The 21,733-nt window shown below is 40.9% G+C and overlaps 1 protein-coding gene across 1 annotated transcript in view; it reads left to right on the top strand.

Moving 5' to 3' along the window:
• Positions 1 to 78: 78 nt before the first annotated feature.
• NUDT3 (nudix hydrolase 3) overlaps positions 79 to 21,733 on the top strand; it is a 32,294-nt gene continuing 10,639 nt past the window's right edge. Inside the window, exons 1-2 of the mRNA XM_026864347.1 lie at positions 79 to 340; positions 13,734 to 13,844. Of these exons, the coding sequence (XP_026720148.1) occupies positions 13,791 to 13,844 (54 nt within the window). The 5' untranslated portion in view covers positions 79 to 340; positions 13,734 to 13,790. The remainder of the gene's footprint in view (positions 341 to 13,733; positions 13,845 to 21,733) is intronic.

The following is a 21,733-nucleotide window of genomic DNA, read 5'->3' on the forward strand; positions in this document are numbered from 1 at the left end:
GATTTTTTTTTTTTTTTTCCTAGGTGCAGTTAAGCATCGCTGGGAAAGTTGGTGTTTCCCCTTCTTTATTTTTCTCCTCTAAACATGAGGAAAATGCCCAGAATGAAAGATTGTGTATCATGGGGTGGTGGAACAGTCTGGTAAGGAGTGTTGTGGCACGGGATGGGATTTGGCAGTTGAGTGGACCGACCACGCTGGCAGAACTTCAGTCCAGCACATCACATGAGATGGGAGAGGAAACCTGACCTTGGATTTATAAAAAGAAACTGGGATAAAAGGGGACTGATGGAGTGCCAGAAGCTGCTGTCCAGAGAGGCTTGGGAGGAAGTGGGAATTAAAGGTAGGTTGGTTAGTTTAAGAACGGTCGTGTTGCTAAGTGGTTGTATTGTCCGTGAAGTTAAAAGGAGAAACTTTACTCAGATGTGCAATTTTTGACTATTCCTTTTTAATATCTTCTCATCATGGGCTTGGGTACTCAGGACAAGCTAGGCTGCAGGTCTTTTTTTGCTTCTTCTGGAATCAGGCATACTTCATTTCATTTACTGGTTCCTGAGTGGTTGTGCTAAAGTCTTTGTTCTCCTGATTATCATATTTGTAGCTACAGGAAATCGGAAGGGAATGCAGACAAGTTCACTGAAGGAAAGTAAATTAGCATACTGTTCAGTTATTATTTAACATGGTGAAGGAGGCTTGACAAACCCTTTGTAGCTGTGCTGTCATGGTGAGGAGTGTCAACATTTCAAGCATAAACGGTCTGAAATGAAAACAGTATGTTTTGATGAAGCGTTCGTTGTAGCTGGACTTTCAGGAAATTTATGATACTTTGAACTGACTATGAAGAACGTAATCATATCATGTAATAATACTGGGGCTAATCAGCACTGGGTGGTTGAAGGCACCTGTGTTTCCTGATGCAATTTTACACAATTTGTGCGGCAAGTGTGGCAACTCTTCTCAAGAGTTAGATGCTTGACCATGTTTGATTGCAGTAGGGTTGAAAATAGAAATGTGATTTTAACAGTTGCCTGATGCAATCAGCTTTTGAGTGGTAGTTAGTCTTTATTTTACGATTCCTCATTTTGCAGTGTCATACGGGCTCCAGCTTACCCCACGGCAGTGGTCTGGTATGTCCTCTGCCAGTGGGGACTGGTGTCCAGAGCTTTTACGGTGTTGGTGACACAAAGGTTTGCTAACATGGCAGTTTCACAATACTGGCCTGAGATTGTTGAAGGAGGAAAAGTAAACTCGTTCTAGACGCATGCTAACTTGTGACAGATTTCTTTCAGTGTAGGTTAAGCTGGTTGGGTTTGTTTATGGTCGAGCTTTAAAGCCATTTTTATGTCAAAGTTGTGTCTGTGTTGTGGTTTGCAACAACTTCCAGTGGATTGAAAGTCTCATTTAATTTAAATTGGTACAATTTCAGACTTTAGTTTCAAGGTAAGACCTAGAGTAGAAAAATCTGTTTCCTGTTTCAAAGGGGGGAGTTCAGAGGTAGCTGTCTCCCTGTGCTAATTGTGCCTTGTCATTTCCATGGGTCTGTTATGAAGGCAGCAAGCGAAGCTCTGGAAAACTTTTTGTGTATCAAGGGCAGTAGAGGTTCTCGCGCGAGCATCGTTTCCTCGCTGGAGCTTCGGTCGCTGTTTGTGACTGGCCTTGTCTCTGATCTCCCCAGTAAAATCAGGTGGTGTGTTGTACTGTTCTGCGACCCATAAAGGAGCACTAATTGCTTTGTAAATGATGCAGCATGGGATGTAGATTGATTTCCTCAAGTATGTGCATGTGTGTGCTTTTTTATAAGTGAGCCACAGAAATAGTAAAGCAATGAATTAGTTTTTACTTTGAATTAGCCTCCTAAGGACATCACAGAGCCTTTGGAACGCCGTATTTATTTATGGTACCTGTGTATTTAACGCAGAGCTGAAACTGTGTCCTGTGTTCTCCTCTATTACACACCTACTGCAGTAGCTGGTCATGAAGTGGACCTTTTCAACAAATGTGTTTAGGAAAGGTATTATTGAGTCACACCATGCTGAACACGCTCTCCAGAATGGATTCCTTCCACAGCTACTGCTCTTCATCTTAGTCAAAAGGCCTAGAAGCCATTTAAGTTACGCTTGTATCGATTACTGAAATCAGCAAGCAAGAAACCTTGATTTTTATGGATTTCTCTTCCTAATTATTCCTTAGGTTAGATCTCGCTTGTTAGTGTTTAAATAAACTTTTATTTGAGAGAAGTCTACTTGTCTGCTTTTACTGTTACTTGTACTTTCATAACAAGAAAGGTGTTATCTGTGCACAGTTAATTACATAGTTTAACATGTCTGTGTAAGATTTGTTTCTCTTGGAGAATAATACAAATTTTTGTGTGCTACTGACATTTTATTATTGATTACTTCTATTTAAATGGAAATTGAGATCTATTTAAAAGGCCTCTCCAGGGAGGGGGGGAAGAAACAATCAAAGTATGTTAGTTAAAGACCCATTAAAAGCTTACTGTTTAAAAAGAAAACAAACATGTTTTGATAAATAATTTAAATTCACTGTATTTTAAAGTATTATTCTTTCTAGGACTGTCTGTTTACTGTTTCTTTTAAGTGCTTAAGAAATAGTAGATCTAATCTCTTGTGTTTCTTCTTCATTTCCTGCTATGAATTTAAAAAAACAATTTTTTTCCCTTTATTTTGAACCCCTAATTAGTTCCTGAATTATACAGTTTTGTCAATGAACAAGAAGAAATAAGAAAAATTCTGTTACTGCTTACAGAGGAGGCTAGGTTTTTTTTTTTCTTTGTGGGTGTTTACCCCTAACTCATCAGTTCATTGATTTAATTTTCTTTAAATCTTAGCAATCAATGGAGATTGCTAAAACAGCATCTCTTTGGTTAGGGATTATATTTTCAAATAAAGAGTCTTAACATAATAATACTTTATTTCCTTTTCAGTTTTTAAGTGATTTATTTTTTCCGTATGCTGCTCAAGGTTGCACATTTTCTCTGTATTGCATTTGGAAGCTACTACTTTTGGACATGAAAGAAGCTCTGGAACGTTTTTGGAAGACCAAACGTTGGCTGAAAAGATGTCTTTGTTACATATTCCCTTAAAAAAACATACAGGGAGAATTCATTTAAACATGAATCTCTAATGGAGAAAAAAATACATTTCTTAATTGGGCTGTGTGGGGAAAAAAAACCCTGTATCTGTGTTGTTTCGTAAACAGCGAGCCGCCACAGAGTGATGCCTCTTTGGGCAGGAGGGAGAACAGGGGAGTCAACAGACTCAGAGTGTGAACAGACTTCAAAAGACCTTTCAGACACCAAACGCCAGGACTCTGCTATTTTCCTCTTTTCCAATGGTGTAAACTCCCTTGATACTTGCTGCTTCTGCAAAAGTGGGGAAGGAGAGCGTGCAGATCAAGAGATCCCGAGTCTTGCGTTATCTCTGAAATCACTCATTTTATTGCTTGTGATGTCAGTGCCTCTCAATATTGCTATTATGGTGTTATTTTTAAATAACACAAGTATTTTTTGTATAGACCAGCTGTTTCAATGAGGAAATGTTCCAGAAAATGTCACTAATGTCTTACTATTAAGAAGCAGATGGAAGCCTGCTCAATGGCAGCATCTCCGTGTTATATTTTAACAGAAATAAAAAGGAACCATTTGGCTTTAAGTCCTGCACTGGTGTAGCTACAGGTTTAAGCATGCCTGCATTGTATCTGGTGAAAGGACAAGCTGCTCATTAACAACTGGTATTTTTAAAGACTTTTGAAGGAAATGCTTCGGAAAGAATAGGATCCAGGATTGGTCGTCTTTTCTTAATTGTGAATGAAGTCTAAATTGAGATGAGAAAACAGAACTTTCACACAGCGTCTGGTAAGCGCCCTGGCTCTGCCGCTCTGTGAGCGTGCCAAGCCAGTACGGTCACCAAAAGCTACGTTTATGTAGCCCCACAACAGCTTCAGTTGGGGAAGGTAATTTGAATGCAAACTAACCTTTTTCTTGTTGCTTCTCCTGGGTCAGTTTGAAACCAAGCTGTGACGTAATACAGCACTTCACAAATTTTAACTGTAGACTGTGTTGGTGATCACATGGTGTTCTTGAGCCATTCTTTGTGCATTTGCTTCAATATAAATAATAGCTAAAACCACTCAGAGTACTTTGCTGATGGGACCTAAGGGGGAGCCCAGCATCATATGATCATCGTCCTGTAGTCCATATAGTCTCAGAATCTTTGTTCTGATGGCTCAGCTTGACTCTGTACCTTCCCTTCAGCTACATAAAAGGGTTGTGGTTGAAACCAAATCAAGTTCTCCCTGTCTGTTGCTAACACATTACCACATCTCCAGTAGGATATAGGGCAGTTTAGAAATAGTTCTCTTGCTTGTGCTTCTCCTGTCCCTCTTGGCTGTGCTTGTAGCGAGTTTTCTCCAAGAGCAAGAGAATAAACCTCTGCGACACCTCGCTTTCATCTTAAAAAGTGTTTAGCCCCTCCGTAAAAGCAGCTTTCATAAACAATTTTACAAGCAATTCCACGGTCTCTTGTACTTTCCCAAACTACAAAAGAATGAAAATTGTTAAATTTTCACATAATCTACTGGAAGCTCTGTGAGCTGTTGTGAAACTGGAGAATTGAGTCAGTTTTGTTCTACTACAGCTTAGGGAAAGCGATGAATATGCAAAGAGGAGAGAGCTTACTCCACCCCTAGGTTTGTTGAGAAGGACCTGGCAGACATGGTGGCCGGTGGCCACTGTCTCTTCTCCGCATAACGCTTCTCTGGCATCTCTTTGATCTTAAATTCATTTATTGCCTGGCCAGAGGCTGTAGCTGTTTCTCCTACGTTTCTCTCCTCACCCGTTGTGTCCCAGTCTCAGCTGTTTTTTTTTAAACTGATGATCGGCCCCCTGACTTGGTTCATCTCAGCACTCTTCAGACAAGCTATTTGGAGGCAGGTAGAAGCAGTTGGGGGGGTGTGCCTAGCTGGGACTGCTGCCAAAAGACCTAATCTTCCCATGGAGGGTTTCTCAAGGTCTGGAAAAAACAGCTCTTCCCCTTTTCTCAGGCAAAGGAGAATGCTCATATGCTTGGATTTTATCAATTTATTTTGAAATAAAGAAAATTATCCTGGTTTGCATACCTCTGTGATGGGGTCGCTCAGAAAAATTGAGTAGAACAAAATTAAGAAACTCTCAATTCTACCTTATGAATAGTAAATGTCAGTGTTCAGATGCTCTGTGTGTGTATATATATATTAAAAAATTATATATAAATAATGTCCAGCAGTTGGGAAGCAGGTACTCAGTTTCTTTAAACAGTAGTTCTTTTTCTGCTCAACTGAGAGACTGACTGCACAGGCTAGTCAAGGATCGTTCAAATTTTGTGTGTATTTATATCAGAATTTGTGTCTCTGTAGCTGTCTTTGTTGTGCAGTGGATAATGCACACTAACTCTTTGTTCTCAGAAATTTCACGTTAACATGTGAAATTCAGAGGGATACAATTACATACTGGGCAGATTTTTTTAAAGATGCTTCAGATGGTTTGAATGTTATTTTCATTCGTATTGACTTGGGTGGTTACTTGTGTAAATAACATATATTGATGTTTGCGTAGAATTAACTACTTATATTTGAAAAGCTTCTCAAGAGTTTTCATGGCTGTAGGGCTTTTGCATGCTTTATTTTATGAATAGGACTTGTTAATCAAAACAGTAAGTGTATACATACGCAACTGCTGACATCCAGCGTCATTTGGTCTGCGTAAAAGGCCAAAATACTCCCTTCATTTTTTTTATTTTTTTTTCCCCCCCTTATTAAAAAAGGCAGTTTACAAGCTAGCATTCCTTCTGGAAAAAGTCCACCTGGATAAGTTGTGGAAGTACCGAGTGGTCAACAAACTGGTTTTGACAGGCAAGAAATAGCTTATCAGGTTTGGGGTCTTTCGCTGGGAGTGCCTCCTTATCAGCCCTTTGCTTCTGAAACAAGTGGCTGCTGGTTCAGGCATTTCAGCTGTTTTCTCTGTCCTGTCCCTGCAGTGAAAGGCATGTTGCAGATAATTTTTGTGGTTATCTAAAACACAATTTTGATGGAAGGAAAAGCCTCCTGATTATGGTGTTTTTCAGTAAGAGTAAGCAGTCACTAAAGTCACAAGAAAACTGTACTAACAGAAATATGACCCTTGCAATTTTAAAGCCAGTGGAGCAATACGTGATGGTTTATTATTGTTATTCTAAGAAGTAGCCTAAAAACCAACAGGATTTTATTTTTTCCTTTATGGTTATAGTACTGTAGGTGCAATCCAAACGCTTGAAATTACTTGAACTTCTTCCAGTTCACCTCTTACTCTTTTTCCAAGACTTATGCTTTACTTCTGTCAAGTTCTGTAGCACGAACACTTTCACCCTTCTAGTTTTCTGTCATTAATTTCCTGTCTCCAGTTTCTAGCTACCACATCGGACGTTAAATCACACTATGCCACAGAGCAAGGTGCGGGTGTGAAAATAACACTTGTCTAAGGAAATGTATATTGTTGAGGAACAGCAATACTCCTGTGAGGGCAGGCTGTTATGGTCAGGAGAGTTTTTCTGTGGCTTGCTCGTGAGGTTGTGTGTATTCTTGTCTTAGCTAAAGCCATTGTCATGCTTAAAGCCAGCTGTAGCCTTGCTGACCACAGGCTGTACTTGTTACTACTATGTGCTAACTTCGTAACGTGCCCTGAATACCAAGGGGGTGGGAGAAGCCTTCGTGTAAGCCTTGGCGTGCGTGTTGAGACCATCCTGCATTAGTAGTTTGGCAAAACGTGTGTTTTGTTGTAGCGTAATTGAGGTTGTGTTTCTGCCAATTAAATTAGATTAATTTTTGCACAGCTTTGCTAACTACAGTGTCTCTTCCCCTCCTGTTCCTCTTGAACTCCGTCTGTCAGCGGTTCTTTAGTGTTTAAAGTTGGTTTGATGTGATTGAATCAAGATCTCAGTTTTGTCAGATGTAAAAGCATTAAGTACAGTAACAATAATATATAGGGACTGTGAGAATGTTTGTTAACTTTGAGTAAAGCATAAAAGATCTTTGTTATGCTGGGCACAGAGCTGTACCGGCTACGGTATCCTGCCTGGTCATAGGGCAAATCGGAGAGCCGCTAGCACAGCTAAACTCCAAACTCCTGAATACAGAGACTTTTATTAAATTGAAACTTTCGAACAAAGACAGATTGTACAGGCAAAAATCATTGAAGTCAGCCATCTTCTCCACCAGTCTCACTACAGGGTGTTATGAGACATGTTACTTTCTTGCAGTCTGTGTTCTGATAAATAATGCTGAAGTGTGGAATGAGTTTAAATGTGGGGAGGTTCATGCTTTGGTCGCTATGCAAAATACATTATTTTGTGGCTTAATATTGATAGAAGGCAGGTAAGAAAGTGCGGAGACCCTTTCAGTAGCCAGTAGCTATAGATTGATTTCTGGCAGCAGGATGCTGGTTGGGCCAAAACCCGTGTATTTAACATCTTGTCTGCTGTTTCTTAAGTCTGCCAGCTTGATTGTCCTTAGGCTGGCATGTGTGGGTAGGACTGTCTTTTCCTGGAAGTCTGGAAAGTTCACAGCTCATTTTCTAATAATATTATAGCCCAGCTTCTAATAACACTGTAACCCTTTTCATCTTTACTGTAATGCTTCTATGGTTCCTCTTTCTAGGAATCATGTTCCTTATAGTGTAGATACTCTTGTTTTATTTATGGGTGGTGGTTGTTTAAATCTACCACAGCATGAAAGAACGTGGGAATCTCGCAATCTCTGTTAGCTGGGAATTAATTCTCTGCCTTATTTTGGTTGCCTAGTTTTTGTTTTGCAGAGAGCCATTATTTCTGTGGAAAAAGAAAAGGAAAAAAAAAAACCACAAAACAGACCCCTGATGTGAATACAACAGATTTGTATGTAATTAGGTTTCTTTAAGGTCAGCACTGTGTATCAGGGACTCCCAGATTTATCCTGGTGACAAACTCTTTTCCCCTTTTCCCATGGAGCTCCAAGCTCTGCATGTGGCAGTCCAGGCAGCCTTAGATGTCTCGGCATGTTTCCTGTCTCTTCTGGGGGAAAGTTTTTAGGCTGCACTAGATTTGTTTGGATTTTTTGTTTGCATGCTGCTTTGAAGGTTGCTTACCATGAGGGCTACAATCTAGCACTGTTTAGGAGCCCCTGCTGTCGACTTCAAACTTTGCTTATTTTCCTAACCTTTCTCTTATTTCATTGATTGTGTGTGGGAGCTACTTCAGGGCTGCCTTGTGCATTGCCAAAGGGGCTTGTGTTGCTCATTTCCCTGCTTTGAAATGACATAATTGTCTTTCAAATCCTGGAAAACAGAACTTGGCCGTGTGACGTGATACCTGCAAGTGCTTTTCCAAAAAGACTGCAAGACTTGGCTCCAAAATCTACTCCCAAATTCCCTCATAGGCCAAGAGCCTCAGTAGCCATCTTAATCACATTTGCCTGGCAAGAATAAAATAAAAATGTCAACTTTCCTTTGTGTTTTGGCCTGATTTTAAAAAGTAAGTAATTTTTGGTATTTTTTTAATGACTATTTTGATTAAAATATCTTCTTTAGTATATACTTGAATGTTTTTATGCAATAAAGAAGTTATTGAGCCAAAAATTTAGATATCAAAGACATATGAGATGGTCCTTTAAAAAGCTGTACTCTTTAATTTGTAAAATTCATTTTACTGAAAAATGTTGAGTCTAATTGAATAATGGAATAACATTTTTTATCATGTTATGTTGTAAAATGAATGCATAGTTGCTGTTCTCTGTCTTGTTTTTTTGGTGTAAGTTAGCCTTATGCTATATCACATGCTTATTCTGAGATTTACAAAATTATTCTGACCTTGTTGTGGTAGAAATACAAACTATTACATCTCCCTTCTGCAACCTGCTCAGCTGGTATCTTTGCTTCCCCAGGTATTTTATGTTCACCCATCCGACTATCAGGGGGAAAAGGTTTCTGCAAGGGTATGCATTTCTTATCTCGGAAACAGCATTTGGGCTGTTCCGCCCAAATATTAATTGTTTTCAGAAAGAGGTTGTTTTTCAGCAGATCTCATTTTACTGGCTTTGGGCCAGTTTGTAAATATTTGCATGATGTTACCTTGTGACAGTATGCCTTGAGATCAGGTTCGTGACCACCTGAGGAACTTAAGCATGCGTAAGTCTATGGGACCTGCCAAGATGCATCCCAGAGTCCTGAGGGAGTTGACTGATGTAGCTGCCAAGCCACTCCCCGTGATATTTGAGAAGTCATGGTACTCAAGGAAAAACCCTGGTGACTGGAAAAAGGGAAACATTGTGCCCATTTTTAAAAAGGGTAGAAAGGAGGACCCTGGGAAGTACCACCCTGTCAGCCTCACCCCTGTGCCTGGGAAGATCATGGAACAGATCCTCTTAGAAGCTGTGCTAAGGCACATGGAGGTCAGGGAGGGGATTCGAGACAGCCAGCGTGGCTGCACCCAGGGCAAGTCCTGCCTGACCAACCTAGTGGCCTTCTATGATTGAATGACTTCATCAGTGGACAAGGGAAGAGCTACAGATGTCGTCTAGCTGGACTTCTGTAAGGCCTTTGACATGGTCCCCCGTAACATCCTTCTCTTTAAATTGGAGAGAGATGGATTTGATGGGTGGACTGTTTGGTGGATGAAGAATTGGTTGGATGGTCACCTCCAGAGGGTATTGGTCAATGGCTCAATGTCCAGGTGGAGATCGGTGACAAGTGGTGCCCCTCAGGGGTCCATACTGGGACCAGTACTGGTTAATATCTTCATGAATGATGTAGTGAGATCAAGTGCACCCTCAGCAAGTTTGCAGATGACACCAAGCTGAGTGGTGCTGTTGACACACCGGAGGGACAGGATGCCATCCAGAAGGACCTGGACAAGCTCGAGAAGTGGGCCTGTGTGAACCTCATGAAGTTCAACAAGACCAAGTTCAAGGTCCTCCACATGGGTCAGGGCAACCCCTGGTATCAGTACAAGCTGAGGGATGAAGGGGTTGAGAGCAGTCCTGAGGAGAAGGACTTGGTTGTTGGCTTGTTGGCTGACAAGGTATGCTCACAGCCCAGAAAGCCAAATGTTTCATGGGCTACATCAAAAGAGGGGTGACCAGCAGGTCAAGGGAGGTGATCTTGCCCCTCTGCTCTGCTCTAGTGAGACCCCACCTGCAGTGCTGTGTCCAGCTCTGGGGTCCTGAGCACAGGAAAGACATGGACCTGCTGGAGTGTGTCCAGAGGAGGCCACAAAAATGATCAGAGGACTGGAACACCTCTCCTGTGAAGACAGGCTGAGACAGTTGTTCAGCCTGGAGAAGAAAAGGCTCTGAGGAGACCTTACAGCAGCCTTTCAGTACTTAAAAGGGGGCTTATAAGAAAGATGGAGAAAACTTTTTAGCAGGGCCTGTGATAAGACAAGGGGTAATGGTTTTAAACTAAAAGAGGGTAGATTCAGACTACATATAAGGAAGAAACGTTTTACGATGAGGGTGGTGGAACGCTGGAGCAGGTTGCCCACAGAGGTGGTTAGGTGCCCCATAGCTGGAAACCTTCATGGTCAGGTTGGACAAGGCTCTGAGCAACCTGGTCTAATGGAAGATGTCCCTGCTCGTTGAAGGGGTGTTGGACTAGATGACCTTTAAAGGTCCCTTCCAACCCAAACCATCCTGTGATTTGGATTATAACGACCTCTTTACTTGTTCCGTTTGAATGCGCTGCATGTCTTGGGACACAGGACTTTTTTAGATGTGTGGGTTTTTAAAACACAACAGTGTCTCACCCTCATTTTGAACTAGGCCCCTTTGTCTTGGGAGAGCTCATTGGTAGCAATATCCTGTTTAAAGTTGTTTTAAAAGAATGACCTTGTAGGGCATGTTTCCTGCTTGCTCTTGATGGGATTTCCTTTTTATTAAACAGGAAATAGTCTGATTACATAAAAGTGTGAGAATGACAGGTTTTTCCTTCCCAGTGAGGGTTGTTCATGTTAATTCTATTCAGAAAATGCTCAACTGCCAGAGCAGCTGAAGTTAATTTACTTTGCCTAAAACTGTTGTTTACACCTAAAAGTTCCTACTGGTGTGTTGCTAAAGCATTGTCTTAAGTCTAAGCAGTCCAGCAGGCTTTCCTGTACAACTCTTTGTACAGGGATTTTCTTAGCAGATACTTTTTCTCACAAGTGGAAGGTGGCAGGAGTTCAATGGCATGAAGTGTGCTGTGCTGTTTCAAAGATCTGTTTCTGCGGCTTTTTTTAATCACTTCTTTTTTTTTTTTTTTCCCCCCCTTTCTTTCTTTGATCTGGCACTCTGAATTGAAATCGGAAACGACAAAGGTGATGCTTCCTTACCTGGCAAGAAAGTGTATACTTGAAATGCCTGTTCCTTTTCTTTTAACTTTGTCCTCAGAATCACCTGCTGACCTGAAGATAGGAATTTCAGTCCACGCTCTCCTGTGTACGATACTGGTAATGAGTCAGGACAAAGTAAAAGTCCTGTAACATAATAGGAAAAGCTACTGTGGTGAGATGGCACAGGCCGGCGGAGTGCTGTGTGTGCTGAGCTTGCAGTGGCCAAATATTGGCAAACCAGAGGTGGCTGCTGGTGACGGCCTTGCAGCCCCAGCCACGGTACCTGGCTGCTGTCCCAAGCCTCTAAGGCTCTGAGGATGAATGAAGTTTACATTCCCTATTTAGGCATGCCTTACCGATCGCGTTTTATATGGATTGGATGTTTAGGGGAAAGGAATTCTGTCTTCTTCTTGAAGAAGGCCAAACGCCATGGGATGTTACTATGAAGCAAATGTTGTTCCATTGCAACTAAAGCCAGAAGGTGGGTCAGGTAGTAAGCACCTCCATCAGGAACCTGCAGAATTAAGGTAGCTCGTTCAGCTTAATTAGTTTCTAGTATGTATTTGCCTTAATTCAGTAGACAGACTGGGGAGCGTTCAGGGATTTAAATGTGGTTGTTTGATAAATGATACTTCTTCATGCATTGCAGGCTTGAGGTGTGGGTTCCAACTGAAGCAGGTACAGGAGGCTTTGGGACACTATTATTGGTGGGATCCACACAAAATTGCTGATTAGAGGAGTGCTGACATTTGAGAACACTGAGTTTAGTTCCAGATTTAGGAAAGGTTAGACCAGCAGTTGCCAGAACATCTGTTGTGACCCCTCTTCAGTTTCTGCCTGAAGCTTTGCTACCCCTGGTTTGAGAGCTGTGGTTTGGACCCCCTCAACTGACCCTTGTCTCCTCACCCCGTTGTGTTCTAGTTTCTTGGCTCCCCTCTTTTCCCTGTGCTGAGCTGGTGTGGTATGGGTGGCCCTGGAAAATGAAAAATCATTTTGCAGGGCAGTCAGTTGGCAGATGAGAATTTTCAAAAGATAAAAGAATTTGGAAACCCTGGAAATCTTACGCTTGTTTTTGTTTCAGAAGTTTAATTTTGAATTCTGTAGGTAGGTTTCCTCTGGATAATTAGTGCAAATCTTTTCATATCCTACTGGTAAATCAACATTTACACAGTAAAGCCTGGGATTTTAGTGTCTTGCAGAGTTTTAACTTTGAAATGTCTGATTGAAACTGTTAGAGCTGGCCTGTAACCTAATTGGACTGGTATGTTGGAAAGTTTCTGGAGCAAGTCGCTTTGGCTCTAAGCTTTGTGCCAGTGAAATGATGAAGTATAGCATGATGACTCTAATGAACAAGCTTTGTTTAGAGAGCTGAAAAACAGTATTAGTTTTGTTTTTAGTTTCCATCTCTGCTCACGGATGTATTGCAAGCAGATTTAATAAGCACAGTGTCTCGATATTCTTTGGGAGAATTTTTAGCCAGTTGAGATTTAGTTAGCTTTTTTGTTTCTGGAAGACGACAGAACAAAAACTGAAGCTTGTACAGAGCAGAATTACGCTGGAATAAAATGTGTTTCAAGAAAAACTGCCACAGAGCATGCTTATGAAAAATTATTGCTGTGAAAATGGTTGAAGCATTTTCCTGATTTAAAAAAGTCTGTCCTTCTATGCAGCCTTTTCCTAGTAGTCTTATGTAGGCTTGTATTTTGCTTATATCTCCTTGAACAACCTCATCTAAACCAGAAGTAACCAAGTGCTGGTTCCAGAGCTGAACTCCTTGGTGCCTGCTGCAAAAGAATAGGCAAACAGGGAAGTTGAAAATCTCTGTTAAAAGAACTGCACATAAATATTTTAGTAGGCAGTTACCTGCCTTGGTATGTCATTAGTGTAACCGCAGAGGCAGACAAGGACAAAGGTACTAATAAAATTAAATCAGGGTACTTCTGCAAAGGGTGAAGGTGCTGAGCAGCTTCTGTGCCATCTTGTTTTGTTTCCTGATGGGTATTCCAAGCTGTCAAGACTACGTACAGCAGTGAACTCTTACACTGTAAGTATTGTGATGCTGTGTTAAATAGTGAATTGTTGTTTGGGTATGCAGAGCCCTTATTTATTCAATGATGCGCCAAAGCTGTGAGAATTAATAATTTAGAGTGTTGGGAGTGCCTTGGTGTCACTGATAATGTAGTTTGCAGAGCTGTCTGAAAGGGGCTAAGGAAATTGTCTTGGGAAAAGTGGAGTATTTTCAAGGACTCGTGTTGGACTGGTCATGTTTGGAGGTGTGAGAGATGCAAGGACAACTTCTCTTCAGCTGTGCTCCGAAAAGGAGCGTTGCTTTGCACTGACACGTCGGCTGTGCTCTGCTCTCCGCAGGTGCTGCTGGTTAGCAGTAGTCGTCATCCTGACCGATGGATTGTCCCTGGGGGTGGCATGGAGCCCGAGGAGGAGCCCAACATGGCAGCTGTGCGAGAAGTCTGTGAAGAGGTGAGTCTTTGTCAAGAATGGGAGTTCCTGGAGCTTCGCTGCTAATTGCTAGCCCAGGCTCTGTGAATTTGTTTCCATCTCTCTCGCTTTTCCTTAGGGTGAAGAGGAATATAAGGGTCACTGGTGATATCCCTATCATATGTGGAAGGGAAACTCGAGTCCTAAATAAAGATAGCTTAGGAATGCAATTAAGGCTTTCAGAGTGAACTTTTCCTCACCTGGTACCTTTAACTGAAAATAGATAAAATTAACCTAATGTATTTCAATACATATGGTGATATTCTCAGTTTTGTATTCTCCATGTGAAGAACAGTTTAAGAGAACTTCAAAAAACAGCTGTGCTTTTGTGGAGCTATCTCATACTTAGGCAGAAGGTAGAAATAAGACTTTACAAGCCACTAAAGACACTTGAAATATAGAGACCTCAATTTGTTTTGGTGTAGTACATATTTTGAGTTTTGTGTGAATAAGAGAAATTGATCCTAAGAGTTATAAGGAACAATTCCTAATATGTTCATGTTTTTGTGGTTTTTGGTTTTTTTACTTGAAGCTATTTCAGAAAGGTCCCCACAGTTTGGTCTGTATGGAGAAGGCGTATTTTTCTCTTAAAACTGGAAGAAATTTTTCCTAAGGAATTTAAAGACAATATTGTATGTAAAACATGTCTTTAGAATTTGCTTCTGAATATTATCAAATTAGAGAGATTCTTGGATTCAGAAACGATTAAATGATTATATATGGATGACCAAGTAGGTACAGTTATATAAGGCAGGATTAAAAATGCTTTCAAGAGGGTTATAAATCTTTGTGCTGCAGAAGAACAGAAATCAAGAGCTAATTGAAGGGACTTGGGAGGAAGCTGCTTCGGTAGTTGTTTTATTTAATTGTCTGGTATATGAAGGTTCTTCTCTGAAGTATTTGGAAGTACATGCTGCTGTCTAACAAAATGCTGAATATTTGGGCCTTTAGACTAATTTAATGTGGCAGTTCCTGAGTTGTGTGTTTCTCTTCGGATGTTTTTGTAATCTAGCAGTTTATCAGGAAGATATGAAAGATTACACAGTCAAAGTTTATTTTGAGTGTCCTTAGATCCCTCTAGTACCAGGGATTGCTGCTTGCAAATTTTATTTCCAGCTTGTAATACAGCTCCTGCTTTTTTAGTAACTCAGTGATCTTTCAAACACATTACAAGCCAAAGTGAGCTTAACCAGAACAATAGACATATTTTTAGCTGCAGACTCCTGCTTTACAACCCAATTGTTATTAATAATTGAGTTATTTGATACAGAAGTCAAGGGTTCATTCAGGAGATGCACGGCTTCATCTTTCAAATCCTTAAAATAAATGTGTATCGACCCTCCCTTCCTCGGGCAGCACAGTGCCTTGGAAGAGTCGCTCTCTTTCCATGACAGCTCGGTGGCTGAAAGGGAGCCTTGGCATGGGCTCAGTCTGCAGTGAAGAAACTGGTTTGGGCTGGTTGAGATAATCCCTTCTCGCTCAGCTGGTGCTCCCTCGCTCACGTGGACCGGTGCCGAATGAGAATGTAATTCAAACTGTGGCAGCCTGGCAGGGTTGAGTCATTCCCAGCGAAGCACCTATCTGCTTGAATGCCACTTGACAACCAGTAAACATCCAGAGCTCCAAAAGCAGCAGGGTTACCCCAACGGCTGACCTCCACGGCACCTAGTAGCTTGTGATGCGAAAACCCAGGGTGGGAATCTGAAATGGAACTATCAGCTGCTGTTAGGATAAAGGCCTTCCTGAAAGCCTCCTGCAGAAGAGCAGCCTGTCATGTGTATAAAATTACTTGAGCTCTCCTCCAGCTTGTGATGAGGCTTGCTGACATGGGTGGAAAACACAGGCGAGCTTCTAGGTGTGCAAGGCTTTCCTCAAAGAGGCTTGTGTTCCAGCGCGCCGCTCACGGTGCGCACACAAAATTATAATGTACATCAACTGTCTTAAGCTCAGCGAGCTGTTTACTGTAAAATGTTGCTGGGGAATGTGCAGGAGGGGAATGTTTGTTATATTACAGCTGTAAAGGACTTCTGTGCCCCCAGTTTCCCAGCTTGTGCTGTTGATTTGGCAGGGGAGGTATTTTAGGAGGCTGCTTGCTGGGCAGCTGGTGCGCATGCCAGCTGGTAATCCTTGTTCATCCTTTCATGTGAACTGAGGCTTTTTCAGGTAGGTTGTAGCAGACACCGATTTCTGAGTAGGTTTGGTGTCTTTGCCCCTCTCCTGGGACAGGCCTGTCTGTGTCTCACAAGGATACAAAAGCTTAGCTGAGCCAGGGAGAGTCTGCTGCTTGTGTTGGGAGAGGGAAAATCCCGTTTCCTCTGTGTCTATGAACACAAAGTAATTTTTATCCTAAAAGAAGGTGGTTTGCATGCTGGTCAAAGTTATGGAAGAAATTTGTGGACTTGCTTTCACCGACTTTGGTACGGCTTTTCTGTTTTAATAGGAGACAGTTGGAAGAGCTGGAAGGACTCAATACCCTTTCAATTGCTTTTGGTCTTTGAAGATGACAATAGGCTGGTTTTTCTCAATTCATTCTTTTTTGCATGGTATGCATTTGCTTTTTAAAATATGCTTCCCTAAGCTAAGTTTTTTAACTTCTGCATCTGCTGTTTTAATTTCACCATGTACTTCTTTGAGTTTATCCATGTGATTGCTGGAATAATTGTCATAAAAAGAAACCTGACTTTTCCCTCTTTCTGATTTTCAAAATTTGAGAAGACTGTTCCAAAAGTGAAATGTTGTTTCTGAGTGAAACCTGTGATCCCTGTGTACCAGTTTGAGTTAGAAGTCCTTGTCCTAGTTTGAGCTAGTCCTTATCTGTATTAATCTGTACCAGCAGAAGTATTGAAGTAGACAGGTACCAACACTTGTCATGCTTGCTGTTGTCTGCATAAAATTTGAAGTGACTTGAGTTCTTGGGCAGTGTTTTTAGGCAAAGTGGCAGTAGACAAGCACGCTAGCTCTGAATGAGAGCAGCCTTTTCAGAATAAAACCACTTATTTCTGACAGATTATTGAAAAATGATGTAGTTGGTCTGACACAGCTGTAAACTCTAGGTGCAGTCTAAGTTTCACCTAGAAAAATGATATGCCCTTTTAAAACAGTCATTAGTGCCAGTGTAGTGTATTTTTTGCTTCTTATTCTTGGATTTTTTTTCTGTTGCATTCTCTTACCAAAATTAATTTTATGTTAGGAATAAGAGTTTTTTTATGGGTGTGAGCAACTGGTGAAGAACATGTTTTAGAAATAGATGCCTTAAATTAAACTTATTATAGAGTGACTTTGAAAAAAGCCTCCACACTCATCTGTTAAACCCAAAGGCATTTCATTTTGCACTTACAGCATCTTTCACATCCTGACCTTTAAATACTTAGTAAATGTCAAGTTCTATAAAATTATGGGCGTGTTAGTCGTGCTTTCTTCATGGGAATCAAAAGCCACATAAGTTGTGCTTGATCTGTGATCAAACAGGCAATTGATGCCAATATCAAAAATAGTCCATCTTGATAGTACTTTGATCTGGTTGCTAGACCTCTTCTTTTTTTTTTTTTTTTTTTTTTTTCATTTCCCCTCTTAAACATGCTTTATAAATAATTTTTCTGTTTCATGTATTTTGTTAGTGGTTTAGAATATGAATATTGATATCTTTCTGTGCTAAAATAGGAAGGCTTTTATAAAAAAAAAAATATTGCAAGGACCATGGATGAATGACTGAGATGATGGCATTGAACTCTTCCTAGATTTAGTAATATTCAATGCAAATAGTGAACCAAGTTCACTACTGTCTCTTACTCTGTGTACTCTAAACTTCATAAAAATGAGTGCAACATCGTAAGGGTCTTTGCTCTGTCATGGTATTTAATTTCTTTTTCACAAATGTAAAAGCATATATTGGTGGTAATGCTGTAAAGAATTAGATGAATAAATACAACCCTCTCTGAGACACAGGAGAGACAGCAAGAAAATTTGCCTAGCAGGTCTGTAATTGGTGTCTTTAGAACTTGTCTAAGCTAGCAGTCTTTATGGGTGTGATTTACTACCTTCACTGCAAGTATTAGAGCAAAGATTTGGGTGTTTTACCACAGTCCTCTTGCCCAGCAGTAATCTGTAGTAGATGCAGGCTTTGAGCCGAATAGAGCAAAGTAAAATAGCTGAAATTCCAACCCACATTTTCCTTAGCTCAGATGGAAGGAAATAAAAGCTGTCCCTAGGAACAGATGGTGTTGCTGCAGGCTGCTTTTTGCATCTGACCCGAACTTATTTTCAGCTTTGAAACCTGAACCTGCTGTTCTTGGATGTCTTTGGTAATTTTTCTTTATTAAAACAAGTTGTTCCATGAGCAGCAGAACTAGTAAAGCTTCATTTCCTCCAGATTTTTGTTCCTTGTCCTGAACGCTCAGCCCACCCCTCTGGGCGTGCGGCAGTGGTTTCAAGTCATGTGTTGTTTTGGGGCAGCTGGCTCTTGCTGTGATATCAATGCACTCTTGCTAGATCTATCTTTTCCTCCCGTGAGGGCTGCCCTGGACGTTGGAAGTTGATTTGGGTCTGCAGGGCAGTGAATAAGCAGCTCGCTTTGCAAGCTTGCTCTGTCCTTTTTTTATACCCGAGTGTGCCTGTTTCTGGGGAATACTGTTGTTTGACTGATTTGATTTATTTTCACACCTGCAGATGGAACAGTTGTTGCTGGTGCTCTCCTGCCCCTTGTTGATGGGTTTAATAGTGTCCTCCTAGGATGTGTGTGTATTTTGAGGATTGCAGTGTGGGCTCTGTGGGCAGCACTCCTAATGCTTGGTGGGGGGACTTGGGCCCAAATAAATGGTGCCGTCTCTGCCAGACACTTACTGTTGTGGTCTATGAGGGTGGAGGATTCTCAATCCATTTACTACCAAGGAGAAAATTCCTGAGTCATCTGGTGCAAATTAAGATTTAGATCCAGCTTCAATCCTGGATGAGCCCGTGATTTACACTTTTAACTTTCCAAGAAAATGCTCATTGTCCTGCAGTGAGGATCTCGGGAAGGTGCTGAGGGGTTGGCCCATAGGAAAGCAAGAGGCATGGAACTTGCCCAAAGAGGAGCCTGGCAGTTTTGTTGCTTGTTACCTAGCTTGCTTTATTAGTGATAACAGCTATAGGTTATTTGCTCCAATGCCTTGGGCAACTTATATGTTAGAAACTTGTGTACAAATGTGAATTCCACTTTCATGTTTGTTCCATTAAATGAAATACATGATTGTACAGAGACTATGACTTTCCTATTTGTGTGTGAATTAAGTGCTTTATCAAAAATAGGTGTGTGACAATCCAATCAGTCTGTGTTAGATGTCCTGTATGTTGTCTTTAAAGTCCATTATACCAGTAAAATAGGATGAGAGAGCCATTGGTCCCCAGGATGTCATGGCTGATGTGCTCTGCAGTTGTTGGTAAGGACTCACTTTATTAAAAACAGCCCAATATCTGTTTGAATCAAACCATTAATTTATGTCACCGTTTACTACTGCATGTGGTAAATTCATACATGAAGAAAACCTTACCACTTTTTTGAGTTGTCAGATGATAATTCAACATGGTTTTCCTACAGTGCGTGTTTGTCTTGGCATCGCTTTTTGTGCCTTTTTAGGTGAATAAGCCTAGGCAGAATGGAGAAGGATGATCTTAGTTTGCAGGCAGAATGTTTTTTCCATCGCCTCTCTGTTTAACCAGAACAGAAGGAAGGGCTCCTCACCTGCCTGTATTATTTCAAGTGCAGTTTTGGAGCTGGGGATAAACTGCTTGGGAGGCTGGCTGTGCAGTATTCATGTTTAGTTTCCAGGCTGGCTAGTTGCCTGGAGATAAATTTGTTTCTAGTCAGGCTTGAGAGTTCACTAAACCATCACAACAACATCCCTGGCTTTTGATTCAGTGCCTCTTCAGGTAAGTAAGGAGAGCAGAAATTCAATAGCCTTCTCCAGGAACAAGTAAAGAAAATCAGTTTAAGACAGTTATTTACCTGAAACATTTGATTACACTTCACCTTTTAATATACTTATGTATGTATGTTGTGAAGGCGGAAGCCTTGTGTTCCTTTCTGTGTTATTGCTGGCTGATTGATATGGTTGCTTATCTAAAAAAAACCAAAACAAAACAAAACCAACCAACAACCCACCATTTGAGGCTACTGAAGGAGTTCTTTGAATGAAATTCATTTGAAGTATTTGCCTTCCAGTTCTCTTGTGAGAGAGATTAGTCAAGGTTAGCAGCAACAGTTTTGCAGATGAGGTAAAATCACTCATCCGCAAAGGTCAGACCCAGTTATCTGCCCCTAGCCATGCTGGTGTGCGCACACACGCGTACGTTGACCTTCATGGAATTGCTGTTTGACTCCAGAAATAGCCTTGTGGTTAATAGTCAGTGGTCCACCTATGAGCTGAGCAAAATGTCAGAAACACTGATGAGACAATAAATTTTGCATCCAAAACCAACATAAAAGATTCAGTTGAAAAGCTTCTTCCTAGAAGTAGAGGTCAGGGAGCACGTTACAGAAAGGATTATAGATTTCCACGAATGCTTGTAGTAGTGGGAGCTACAAATCCTCCTCTCCGGGGACAGTTCTGCCATCAGCTATCGTTAGAAATAAGTGAGGTGTGCTCTGACTGCATCGTTCTGTATTTCTGTGTGTTCATTTAGTAGGCTGGGAACTTAACCAGGAAAATATTTTAATTAATAAAAGTACTTTCTAAAAGCATGTAACTGTACAGCAACTAGTTAGTAGCTGAGCAAGTGGGAAGCAGTGTATCTCAGCGGCTCAGGACAGGGAATTTGTCTTATTAAATGTTTAGTTGCCCTCACCTGAACATCTTTTTTAAAAAAAAGAAAAACAAACAAAAAAGGTGGACATAATCAGGTCTATGTAACTTTTCTGCAAGAGCAGTCACCATTTTCCTGAACTGTTTAGGATGTGTCCAAGCTGCTAGAGATGGCAGCTGAATTTACCTTCCAGACGTGGCCGGGTTGTATGCCAGATTGTGTGTGTTGTTTCAGACCAATTAAGTTGTGAAGCAAAATCTCATCTTGTCTGTAGCATTTAAATTCCAACCGTTTACAGTCGTAAAAAGAAAGGAATGTAAATTGTTGGGAAAAAAAGAGAGTTCTGGGGGCAGAAGATTGGGATGGCATTTTGCATGCATACATGATGCAACACCAGAGAGCAGAGGCGAGAAACAGCACTCTGAAAAAATGCCTGAGCCACAGCAGTGAGTGGATGTATAAAAAGTGACAGCACATCAGATAAAGCGGGTAGATCCTCGGTAGTATTCAAGTAGAAGACAAAACTGTTGCTTAGATCTTCTCTTGATTTGTGTCTGTGCTTGATTCAAAAGTCTTCTTGCAGTGTGCATCCGCACTTTGTGTTCTGTCAAAAACAGTCTTGTTGCGGAGGCCACGTTACAACATTGAAAATATATTTTATGTTTGTATTAGCTTACTTCAAATGTATGCGGGACATCCCTGAAATACCTGGTACCTAGTCATGTTGCTTTGGTGGTGTAAGTGGATGTCTTATGTGTACTTTAAAGTTATTTTCTTAATAATTTTAAAGGGATAAAACCACTAAACCCCAGAGTAAATTTTATCCATGCTTAGTCTATAATAACCCTTAGAAGAGATTCTGATCATTTGAAGCATATTGGTATTCAATCATCAAATTTTATTTTTTTTTCCCCTCCACATTTAATTCAGAATTGTTTGAATATGGGAAAAACTCCTGGGAATGGATGTGTGCTTAGAGCTCGTGATACATTTCTGTCATTTTTCTCGTGACTGTGTTGCTTTCAGATTGACAGAATTTTACAGCATTTGCTTCCTGTTTTAAAGGAACTGCACCTGCACAACAAATAAGG

This window comes from Athene cunicularia, assembly GCF_003259725.1.
Source record: "Athene cunicularia isolate RWA chromosome 26 unlocalized genomic scaffold, athCun1 chr26_part2, whole genome shotgun sequence".
NCBI classification, from domain to species: Eukaryota; Metazoa; Chordata; class Aves; order Strigiformes; family Strigidae; genus Athene; species Athene cunicularia.